The 12,500-nt window shown below is 39.4% G+C and overlaps 2 protein-coding genes across 2 annotated transcripts; both read right to left on the bottom strand.

Annotated features, from left to right (window-relative positions):
• Positions 1–255: 255 nt before the first annotated feature.
• Positions 256–4,746, bottom strand: LOC128695532 (KS1 protein-like). The gene is made up of 3 exons (XM_053786210.2): positions 4,279–4,746; positions 3,209–3,346; positions 256–596 (listed from the first exon to the last, which is right to left on the bottom strand). Exons 1-3 carry the CDS (start codon positions 4,281–4,283, stop codon positions 440–442), a joined length of 300 nt encoding a protein of 99 aa, XP_053642185.2. The 5' UTR covers positions 4,284–4,746; the 3' UTR covers positions 256–439.
• A 1,505-nt stretch (positions 4,747–6,251) lies between these two features.
• Positions 6,252–10,545, bottom strand: LOC128695533 (uncharacterized). The gene is made up of 3 exons (XM_070093164.1): positions 10,389–10,545; positions 8,005–8,136; positions 6,252–6,963 (listed from the first exon to the last, which is right to left on the bottom strand). Exons 1-3 carry the CDS (start codon positions 10,391–10,393, stop codon positions 6,747–6,749), a joined length of 354 nt encoding a protein of 117 aa, XP_069949265.1. The 5' UTR covers positions 10,394–10,545; the 3' UTR covers positions 6,252–6,746.
• Positions 10,546–12,500: the final 1,955 nt, after the last annotated feature.

The raw sequence follows: 12,500 nt of genomic DNA, 5'->3' as shown, positions 1-12,500 counted from the left end.
CATAGCTTTAAGCAGAGGTATGATAAAGCTCACGGCTCAGGGAGAGTGACCTAGTAGCGATCAGTGAAGAGGCGGGGCCAGGAGCTCGGACTCGACCCCTGCAACCTCAACTAGGTGAGTACAACTAGGTGAGTACACACACACACACACACACACACATACACATACACATACACACACACACATACACATACACACACACACACGTAAGAAAGACAAACTATACAGTATTGCTACTCATTTTATTGATAACATCAAGTCACGAAAAGCAGATGGCTTATAAAAGCACGAATAAAATAGCCAATAATTTATAAAAAAAATAAAAAAATATATAACTTTTTATGGGTAAGAAGTAGAGAGAGCATCTGAAGAATATAATGGACAAACTAAAAAAAAATCGTCATCAAATTCGTCTTCATCAATGATAACCTTCGTTATTTTAATCATCTTTCGGCTTCTTCTTCTTCTTCTCTTCTTCTTCCTCTTCCTTTTCCTTCTTCTTCTTTTTATCCTTTTTGTCCTCATCATCATCATCGTCATCCTCGTCATCTTCATCCTCCTCGTTCTCCCCATCATCCTCCTCGTCATCGTCATCTCTACAACAATATAAATATCTTACGATATCATCCTCCAACAAAATCGTACAGACATTCAAGATTTTCATATTGATTTGCAAGAATACATTAACTGGAATAACGAAGCTTACGTAAGTAAGTTTATCTAGGAACAAGTACACATAAATACACTTACACAAATTATCATACATAGTAACATATGTTTACATTACCTATGATAAACTCTCCCCCAAAAAAGACAGACAAAGTGACTTAGTTTCAATGCTTGATTACTTCATATAAGTCTTTTAAATAGCAGTGATATATATTTTTTATTACCACCAAAATTTCATACCCCCACTTGTGGCTACCCTGAGGCAGGGAAAATTGTTCAAGGTTCTACCAGAGCTGTGTTCACTTGGTATACACAGCACAGGATGTTTTTCTTGTCATTCTCAAGCATGTAGAATGACATTCTTGGTATACGTCTTCATACTCCGTCCTGTTCCATCATATCATGTAAGATAGTTGTTTTTTTCTGTAATATTTCATCAAGTAGGAGAGATTTCCTATCATAGTCCATCATCCAGGAAGGCAATCCTGTTCTGCTCTATCAGGCAGGATGATTTTCCTGGCATACTGCATCACGTAGAATGGTTTTCCTGGCAAGATGACTTTTCAGTCATGCTCCATTACACACGATGGTTTTCCTGGTTACACCAGCTCACAGGATACCTCTCCTGATATACTCCATCACACAGGATACCTCTCCTGATATACTCCATCACACAGGATACCTCTCCTGATATGCTCCATCACACAGGATACCTCTCCTGATATGCTCCATCACACAGGATACCTCTCCTGATATACTCCATCACACAGGATACCTCTCCTGATATGCTCCATCACACAGGATACCTCTCCTGATATACTCCATCACACAGGATACCTCTCCTGATATGCTCCATCACACAGGATACCTCTCCTGATGTACTCCATCACACAGGATACCTCTCCTGATATACTCCATCACACAGGATACCTCTCCTGATATGCTCCATCACACAGGATACCTCTCCTGATATACTCCATCACACAGGATACCTCTCCTGATATGCTCCATCACACAGGATACCTCTCCTGATATGCTCCATCACACAGGATACCTCTCCTGATATACTCCATCACACAGGATACCTCTCCTGATATGCTCCATCACACAGGATACCTCTCCTGATATACTCCATCACACAGGATACCTCTCCTGATATGCTCCATCACACAGGATACCTCTCCTGATATGCTCCATCACACAGGATACCTCTCCTGATATACTCCATCACACAGGATACCTCTCCTGATATGCTCCATCACACAGGATACCTCTCCTGATATGCTCCATCACACAGGATACCTCTCCTGATATACTCCATCACACAGGATACCTCTCCTGATATACTCCATCACACAGGATACCTCTCCCGATATGCTCCATCACACAGGATACCTCTCCTGATATACTCCATCACACAGGATACCTCTCCTGATATACTCCATCACACAGGATACCTCTCCTGATATACTCCATCACACAGGATACCTCTCCTGATATACTCCATCACACAGGATACCTCTCCTGATATACTCCATCACACAGGATACCTCTCCTGATATACTCCATCACACAGGATACCTCTCCTGATATACTCCATCACACAGGATACCTCTCCTGATATACTCCATCACACAGGATACCTCTCCTGATATGCTCCATCACACAGGATACCTCTCCTGATATACTCCATCACACAGGATACCTCTCCTGATATACTCCATCACACAGGATACCTCTCCTGATATACTCCATCACACAGGAAGATTCCTCTCACCTACTCTACCACGGTGTATGGTCCTCTTGTCATACTCCATCATACAGGATGATTTTAGTTTCTTATACTTGTATTACCTGCTTACATTACCTCCTTATATTACGTGCTTAAAAATACACTTTTAAGGTTTCACTTACAAGTTCTCGTTTAACGACGATAGCAGATCCTTGTTAACGAAGACACATGAGCAAAGAAAGCTTTCATTGCCACAACGTTTCGCTCCACGTAGAGCTTTATCGAAACGTTTCCACAAAATTTCTTCATTGCTGTCGGATGTCTTCGTATCTATCCTTGCTAATATTTGGTGTTCAAACTGGATGTCGTGAAAATACTGTTGTATGGTAATCGATCCTTATCGATACTGTTGTATGGTAATCGATCCTTATCGATACTGTTGTATGGTGATCGATCCTTATCGATACTGTTGTATGGTGATCGATCCTTATCGATACTGTTGTATGGTATTCGATCCTTATCGATACTGTTGTATGGTTATCGATCCTTATCGATACTGTTGTATGGTAATCGATCCTGATCGAGGAAACAGTAAAAGTTCTTTTTTCTTCTGTTTTTTAGAAAAGGTAGTAAAATATTATCCAAAAATAATGTACTATATGTTAGTACACAAATAACACACAGTTATTAAGGACAGGATTGGACGAAACAGTCTAAAGATTTATGTCGAAAGGAGGAGCGCTACAGCAGGCCTACTGGCCTATACTTGGCATGTTCTTGTCAGTCCCAAAGCCATATTACACTTACCTCTTGACCCGGGAGGCTGCTGCCTGCTGTGCACTAGCATCATCTTCTGCGAACCCAGGTGCCAAAGGAGTGTCAGAGAAGAGAGTGCCATATGTGGCACCTACAAGGGCTGCTAGGCCCAGCAGCATTATTGACAGTCTGGAAAGGATGACTTTTTAGTTTAATATCTTTATTATGCTATTATGCCCCCCATACCCATCCTGTGGGCGGCAGTCACACCATACCCATCCAGTGGGCAGTAGTCAAAAAATTGTAGAGGTACATAATGGGTCTAGGGACATGAGACAGGTCGGTTTTTAGGCAATATAGCGAGAGGATTGTTCCAAGTGTAGCTGAGATGTTTATTTTTATGTAATGAACATTTTTCGGGGAGAAAAATGATATTTTTTTATTAAATAAATATTGAAAACGTCAGCAGTGTGCTGCTACCCTATTGTGCATGATAGTTACACAGTGTTTTCCTGTCATATTCCATCATGCAGAATGGGGTTTATACAAGGTGTTAAAATCTGTTAGCCTAAGCTGGGATACTTCAAGGAAATGGGTAGAGAGGAAGAAGAAAGAGAGAAGGGGAGAAAAGGTGAGGAAATTATTTAAGGTGGGAGAATAATAGATGACGAAAAATATTTAAGGAAAGAGTGGCAAGAGAAAATTTTGAAAACAACGATAAAATATAATGGCTTCCTTTAGCACACCGACTTTACTATACTCCGATTGTATCTCTTTTAGGATCTTCCCAATATATGATTCGAGATTATCAGAACCTTAATATTATCCCCAAGGCGTCGTGTGGAAACTGTGAATCCATGCAACCACGCTAAAACATTCTGGATTATAAAAATTAAAAATTAAAAGGCTTTTAAGTCGTCACTGTAGGTCAGAAGCCTAGCAGTTGGTTTCAAGATAATGTAAATTAGAAACCCCTTTCCTTCATTCTCCCTTAAAAAACAAAAAAGCTAAAAACACATGATGCCTTCAGACACTTTTCTTGACTAATCTTCTTTGATGAAACTATTTTCTTAGCGAAATCTTGTTCTGCTCTTAGAATCTTTACCTAACCTAAAACTTACCTCATGTTGCGTGAGGGAGAGCGTCTGGCTGCAACCTGTTATGTTGTGCGACACAACAAGACTAAGGAGAGAGAGAGATGTGGGATCCCTTTATAAGAGGGAGATGGACTCCCTGGGTCTTCCTGGCTCCAACTCCTCCTTGGGTCTTCCCAGTACCCAAAAGATACCAGGAACTACCACTTTTCTGTCCTCGCTGTGACGACCGCTGCAGTTTGAAAATATAAAAAGAAATAATATTTATTTTCGTCCGAGTACATGGCTTTTCACAGCTTCGTCGTGTATAAGGTACGGCACATATATTTAGTTTAGCCATAAATATAATGCATTTATTTAATCCAACACCACTGTTAAGAACGGAAACAATGAGGAAACGGAGTGTGGTAGGCGAAAGAAGAAAATGAGGAAGAACAGAAGAGAAACAGGATCGAAGGAGCAGTAGGAGGAGTAAGAGAAAGAGGAAGGTGTGGGTCTGGGATTAGGAGGGTGAGGGAGGATCCGTGAGCCGTGAGTCGCCTCTCCCACTCATTTTTTAAGATTGTCTTCAGATTAGCTTAGTGTCGGAGAGGCAGTCGTGATGGATATAAATAATGACTCTATCTAAAATAAATTAATTGACAGATATACATGAAGCTTTATAGCTGAACATCTCCCTTAATTTCATATTTATAAGAGAAATCAATGGCCTTACATCTCTCAGCCAAATTCTTTAATGTAGATGAGACTTCCTCTAAAAATATGTTTTGTTATCGTCTGCGATATCTTTCTCTGTTTAAAAAAAACCTGAAGTTTCTGCGTGACGCTGGTCAACCTTGCCAAGATCCGGGTCACGTTGGTGGGAAATATTTCATACTGGACAAACGCCTACGCAAGATGGACACAAATGCAACCCTCGTGCGATCTGACCTCTCTCACGACACGACTGTATCAAGCATCGCCTGTCTAAAGAGCACACTGTTGACATGGCTCATTATTTTGTAATTTGTTCATGATTGTAACCATATATAGACGTGTAGATGATTCATTATTACCTTTGTATCTTGGTCATGATTGTGACCAGATCTACCTTGAGTTCATTGCCTTTGTAACTTGTTCAGCTATCAAATCTTTCGGGCCCAGTCCCTGGACCAATTATGTACCTCTGTAATCCTTTGACTACCGCCCACAGGATAGGTGTGGGGTGCATAATAAACATAAACTAACTGTTGACAGCAGTGAAGAAGAAACCCAAGCTGCGGGACACGTTTTTATTGGGACAGAGTCTCGTTCTGTTGTAAAGACAGAAATGTTACCTTAATAAAATATAATTCTCCTCCAGCCTACGGCTGGTTTTCAGTCATGTTATGATGAAAAAGATACCAAACTGAAAACAAGATCCTCCAGATCTAAACCCACACTGTGGGAATTAGGAGTTAAGGATTATAGCTGTCTTATTAGGAGGTAAGCGCTAAACCTCTACGGGTCATATAGCGCATGGGAATTAGGAGGTAATCAGGTTTAAATCTCCCCCCCCCCCCGATTCCCCTGCTAAAGAAAGAGAGGGAGTGGCTCCGATTCCCTGGATGTCGAGCTATGAACTGAGGATCGAGCTTCTAACTCTCAATACTTTGAAGAAAAGTATGCTGCATCCTTTTCCACCTGACTGGATGAATTCTTGGCTAATATCCAGGTGGTTCATTGAAAGTTCTAGCGTCTGAAGTAAGTTTTAATCCGAAAGACCTTAAACTCTTTTAAATATATTTCTTCCCTCTCTCTCTCTCTCTCTCTCTCTCTCTCTCTCTCTATATATATATATATATATATATATATATATATATATATATATATATATATATATATATGTGTGTGTGTGTGTGTGTATGTGTGTGTGTGTGTGTGTGTGTGTGTGTGTGTGTGTGTGTGTGTGTGTGTGTGTATGTGTATACTTGGTAATTTTTGTCATATACGGAATGTCTTGTGGTATATTAAAGAAAATAGATTTCTTAATGCATTACTTTATTAGCCAACAGAGATAATAATTTATTTCTAAGTAGCAAAGAAATTTGCATTATTAAGCTTTACACAGAAAGATATGATGCTCCACTAATCGCTCTTTTTGCCCCGTATATATCTTTTTTTTTTTTTTTTTTGAGTTCTTTTTGTTTATAGGTAATAACACCAGTACCTTTTATTTTTCTTATTATATGTTAATCTTTACAATACTGAGCTTCAGAACCTTTCCTGAAGGAGAAAGTGTCCTAGGTAATGTGCAAGCCGTCATAAGTGAAACGTAAGTATTTTTAAGTGAAATATATCATGTTTTCAAGTGAAAAAGTGAGTCGTTTTTATTAGTCACGAAGGTCATCGTAAGTGAAAATTACGTCTTTTCAAGTGAAATTTAGGATGTATTTAAGGGACAAGAAGGAAGTCTCAAGTGGAAAATTGGTTGTCTTAAGTGATAGGAAATCTCATGTTATTTTGTCAAAGGATATCTATTTTCCAACAGCAGCGGTTGTTTTGGTTGTGGTGGTTGTTGTGGTTGATGTGGTGGATGAACGTCTTCGGTTGTTACTCTCGTTACTCTCTTCACTGCTACTGGAGTGATGCCACCAGAAACGCCTGTTGTTGTTGGCGACTTTCAGATCAATTCTTTTGTAATCGCTCTCGTTGCTGCTTGTGTCGTTGCTATTTGAGTCCCAGCTGTCGCTGCTGCAAACAATTAAAAGAGAAATGCTTAGAAAATGATAATACATACTGTACACAATAAGGGCAAGTTGAAGAGTAAGACACATGCTAAATCAAGCCAAGAGTTTGACCATCTTCCATCAGGGCCGAAGGGACTAATCACCTCAAAAGTACGTCTCCACTTCTGTCTCCAAGACTGTAATCACCTCTTTGTTCGACAGTATTCGTCGGTAAAGATGCCTCATTTTGAACACGTGTCTTACTCATCAATAATACTTTGAATTATTAAATTAATTAGGGAGAAGTGTTAACCTCGAAATGGTCATTGCAACGCCTGGGGACTGAAGGGTAATGAAATTAAAGCCACGAAATGGAAGGGTAGGTCTAATTCCTCAGACCAAATCCATCGACACTTTTGAAGCAATGATTTCCTTAATGGAAATTATTTTCGTGTTTATTCTCCTTAAAGATGAATGCCTCCTGTTCCCCCAGGGGCTGTATGACCCCCATTTATGTTTAGCGCTCTACCATAAATGCAATGATAACAGTAGAAAACAAAAAGTCTTGAGGGATGAGAAAGAATCAAGATTATTCATCAATAGGAGAAACTTATGATATTTCTGACGATAATAACTACTTTATTTACTATGATTCTGAAGAGGGATTCACATGGTGTCGTTCATGAATAACACTGAGTCTAAACAGGGATTCACAACGGTATGTTCCTGGATAACAGAGCGAACAGGGATTCACAAAGGTGTGCTTCTAAATAACATTGAGCCTGCACAGGGATTCAAAAGAGATCTTCATTGAATAACACGGACTCAGAAGGAGTCGTTCCTGCTTTCCAATTGTCTGAACATGTATGTGCATTTCTCCTACTCGTTTACAGTTTATTTACTAGCGAAATTCATTAAAAAGCTCAAATCAAAATAATAGCTCCTAGGTACTCCTAATACAGCCTCTCTCTCTCTCTCTCTCTCTCTCTCTCTCTCTCAGACACATCGCTTCTACAATAAGAAATATCTATTCCTCCCTCAACTAGGCACATATAAGGCTGCGTACTAGTCCTGGCGAAAATCAACGGGGTCTCGTAAGGCCTTTCGAAGTCGTTCATGGTTGTCGTGCCTGCCAGGCAGGGCGTGGCATAGAACCACACACACTAGGGCAATGCAACCAAGCAGCTGCAAGGTGAACCTGTTGGAGTAAATCAGAAAGTGATAACAGTGATGAATATAATGATTATGCTGATAACAATGATGATGACTCGGACACACACACACACACACACACACACTCTTGAACGCTTCTAGCTGGACATCCTACTCATTTCGATATATATATATATATATATATATATATATATATATATATATATATATATATATATATATATATATATATATATATATATATATATATATATATGTATATATATATATATATATATATATATATATATATATATATATATATATATATATATATATATATATATATATATATATATATATATGTCGTGCCGAATATGTAAAACTGGTCAATTAGCAAGAACTCATTTAAAATTAAGTCCTTTCTAAATATATTTTAGATTTGTTTACAATAATTTAATACTAAACAAACACAGTGAAATACATTTTTTTCGTTAGGTTCAAAATGATTTTGGCGAAATTATTGCATACACAAATTTTCGCATGTCCTGTATGGCAAGATGAGCGTTGCTATTTAAGCCAAGATGGCAAGTTCTGCCTATTCGGCACGACATATATATATATATATATATATATATATATATATATATATATATATATATATATATATATATATATATATATATATATATATATATATATATATATATATATATATATATATATATATATATATATATATACATGTATATATATATAATTATATATATATATATATATATATATATATATATATATATATCTTTCTTTCAACACACCGGCCGTATCCCACCGAGGCGGGGTGGCCCAAAAGGAAAAACGAAAGTTTCTCCCTTCACATTTAGTAACATATACAGGAGAAGAGGTTACTAGCCCCTTGCTCCCGGCATTTTAGTTGCCTCTTACAACACGCATGGCTTACGGAGGAAGAATTCTGTTCCACTTCCCCATGGAGATAAGAGGAAATAAACAAGAATAAGAACTAGAAAGAAAATAGAAGAAAACCCAGAGGGGTGTGTATATATGTGCTTGTACATGTATGTGTAGTGTGACCTAAGTGTAAGTAGAAGTAGCAAGACGTACCTGAAATCTTGCATGTTCATGAGACAGAAAAAAGGACACTACGAAAAATTATTGATATATTTAAAAAATAATGCATTTAAAAATCAAAAGAAAGGGTCACAAACTAATATGCTGCCAAAATTGCTAACCTTGCCTGACTAATGATACAAAATTAAAATTTACGTATAAAATTGATTAACTGTGTGAAGAACTGTATAAATTTAGTAGAGGTGTTAAGCTGACTGCTCATTCTCGTCGTATCCAAGGATTCCATAACGATAAAGTAAAGTCACAGTGTTACTGAAGTCGTAAGTGTAAAGTCCGCAGAGTTATGAGGTGGATGGTGGAGTGTCGGTGGTTCCTGACTGAAGAGTCGGGCAATATGAACACTGAAAGCCCGTACAGTAACATTTACTCATATGCTCGGTGTTTAATGTACCGTGAAGTACTCCCTATGTACCTAGAAGTACTGTTTCATCTCTTCAATGAACGATACTGTACCTCAGGCCACAGGGAAGAGGATCCACTTGAAAACAGTTCCCGTATAATGCTAATTAGTGGATGCAAATTCAAAGTTAATATGAGAAAAGAAGTTCCTTAATATATTTCGCAATTCATGATCAATGTGCAAGTTTCTTAAGGCTACTTAATGTATTGCATAAATTTAGAAACTGTGAAGGTTTCTAGAAATTATCCAAATGGGATTTGAAATTTTTTTTCAGCAAACTAAAATAGTTTATCTTGATGAACATTTTGTGGAAGATAATTCAACAAAAACCTAACCTCAGTATCAAACAGATCCTAACTCAGACATATACCATGGTAGTAGTAGTAGTAGCAGTAGTAGTAGTAGTAGTAGAAGTAGTAGTAGTAGTATCAGCAGTAGTAGTAGCATCAGTAGTGATGCTAGCACTACTGCTGTAATAATCTCTGAGTGTAATAATCTCTGTTTCTAACTTTCATTTTAAATACCTGTGAGCGTTTATTTCACGCTCTTGGGTAAGTGTTTTGCCTCATTTTTCAGACGGACAGAAAAGTGGGATGAATGAAGGGCAGTGACAGAGATCTTTTTACCAGACAAACTTAACCTCAGCTCTCTGAACAGAAATAGATCATTAGCTCACGTGCTGGTTCTCTCTCCCATGTAGAAATCAATAAAGACGGAGAAAGCTAACTGGAAGTATTAGGATCACTCACCTCATTCTGGAGTTCTCTTCTGCTGTAGATGTGGAAGAGTAAGGCAGGCAGGGAGAAGGTATGAATGACTTTCCCTGATGAACGAAGGCCTTTTTATACACCTTTTAAGCCCCACCTGTGGGTAATTAGGTAACACTTGTAACTCCTATACTGCCAGCCGTCTATACGAGTATGCAAATGTGACATTAACTCACAGGGTCTCTCTACAGGTAATTTATTTCTTGTAATTACTCAGAAAAAACATGAATAAACTGATCGATTTCATTACTAACACAGGTGCGTTTTATGTGATTTTACAGTTTAATACGTTTTTCTTTAACCTTAACATAACCGATTGATTAAGAAGAACTCGAAGGTTCTTAAGTCGTCCTAAGACTAGTGTATTTTCCACTATGTTTCAGTTGCATGTTTCTACTGTTTACACCGTCTTGTGCAAGACATGTAAAAAAAATTTACAAATGAAAGGAGTGTAAAGTAAGTCATGTGTGTGTGTACTCACCTAATTGTACTCACCTAATTGTGGTTGCAGGGGTCGAGACTCAGCTCCTGGCCCCGCCTCTTCACTGATCGCTACTGGATCCTCTCTCTCTCTGCTTCCTGAGCTTTGTCATACCTCTTCTTAAAACTATGTATGGTTCCTGCCTCCACTACTTCACTTGCTAGGCTATTCCACTTGCTGACAACTCTATGACTGAAGAAATACTTCCTAACGTCCCTGTGACTCGTCTGAGTCTTCAGCTTCCAGTTGTGACCCCTTGTCCCTGTGTCCCCTCTCTGGAACATCCTATCTCTGTCCACCTTGTCTATTCCCCGCAGTATCTTGTATGTCGTTATCATGTCTCCCCTGACCCTTCTGTCCTCCAGTGTCGTCAGTCCGATTTCCCTTAACCTTTCCTCGTACGACATTCCCTTGAGCTCTGGGACTAGCCTTGTTGCAAACCTTTGTACTTTCTCTAACTTCTTGACGTGCTTGACCAGGTGTGGGTTCCAGACTGGTGCTGCATACTCCAGTATGGGCCTAACATACACAGTGTACAGTGTCTTGAACGATTCCTTATTAAGGTATCGGAACGCTATTCTCAGGTTTGCCAGGCGCCCGTATGCTGCAGCGGTTATTTGGTTGATGTGTGCCTCCGGTGATGTGCTCGGTGTTATGGTCACCCCAAGGTCTTTCTCCCTGAGTGAGGTCTGTAGTCTTTGTCCACCTAGCCTATACTCTGTCTGCGGTCTTCTTTGCCCCTCCCCAATCTTCATGACTTTGCATTTGGCTGGATTGAATTCGAGAAGCCAGTTACTGGACCACATGTCCAGCCTCTCCAGGTCTCTTTGCAGTCCTGCCTCATCCTCGTCCGATTTAATTCTTCTCATCAACTTCACGTCATCTGCGAACAGGGACACTTCAGAGTCTATTCCTTCCATCATGTCGTTCACATATATCAAAAATAGCACTGGTCCTAGAACTGACCCCTGTGGGACCCCGCTCGTAACAGGCGCCCACTGTGATACCTCTTCACGTACCATGACTCGTTGCTGCCTCCCTGTCAGGTATTCCCTTATCCATTGCAGTGCCCTTCCTTTTACGTGTGCCTGATCCTCCAGCTTCTGCACTAATCTCTTGTGGGGAACTGTGTCAAAGGCCTTCCTGCAGTCTAGGAAAACGCAATCTACCCAACCCTCTCTCTCATGTCTTACTTCTGTTACCTTGTCATAAAACTCCAGGAGGTTTGTGATACAAGATTTGCCTTCCATGAACCCATGCTGGTTTTCATTTATAATCTTGTTCCTTTCCAGGTGTTCGACCACTCTCCTCCTGATAATCTTCTCCATGACTTTGCACACAATACATGTCAGAGACACAGGTCTGTAGTTTAGTGCCTCGTTTCTGTTTCCTTTCTTAAATATGGGGACTACATTAGCTGTCTTCCATTTCTCAGGTAGTTGCCCAGTTTCAAGGGATGTGTTGAAGATTGTGGTTAGAGGCACACACAGCATCTCTGCTCCTTCTCTAAGGACCCATGGGGAGATGTTGTCCGGTCCCATCGCCTTTGAGGTGTCAAGGTCACTTAAGAGCTTCTTCACCTCCTCCTCAGTTGTTCGTATGTCATCCAACAC

This window comes from Cherax quadricarinatus, chromosome 42 (assembly GCF_038502225.1).
Source record: "Cherax quadricarinatus isolate ZL_2023a chromosome 42, ASM3850222v1, whole genome shotgun sequence".
In the NCBI taxonomy this organism is placed as follows: domain Eukaryota; kingdom Metazoa; phylum Arthropoda; class Malacostraca; order Decapoda; family Parastacidae; genus Cherax; species Cherax quadricarinatus.
This window is presented reverse-complemented; position numbering and strand designations above follow the sequence as displayed.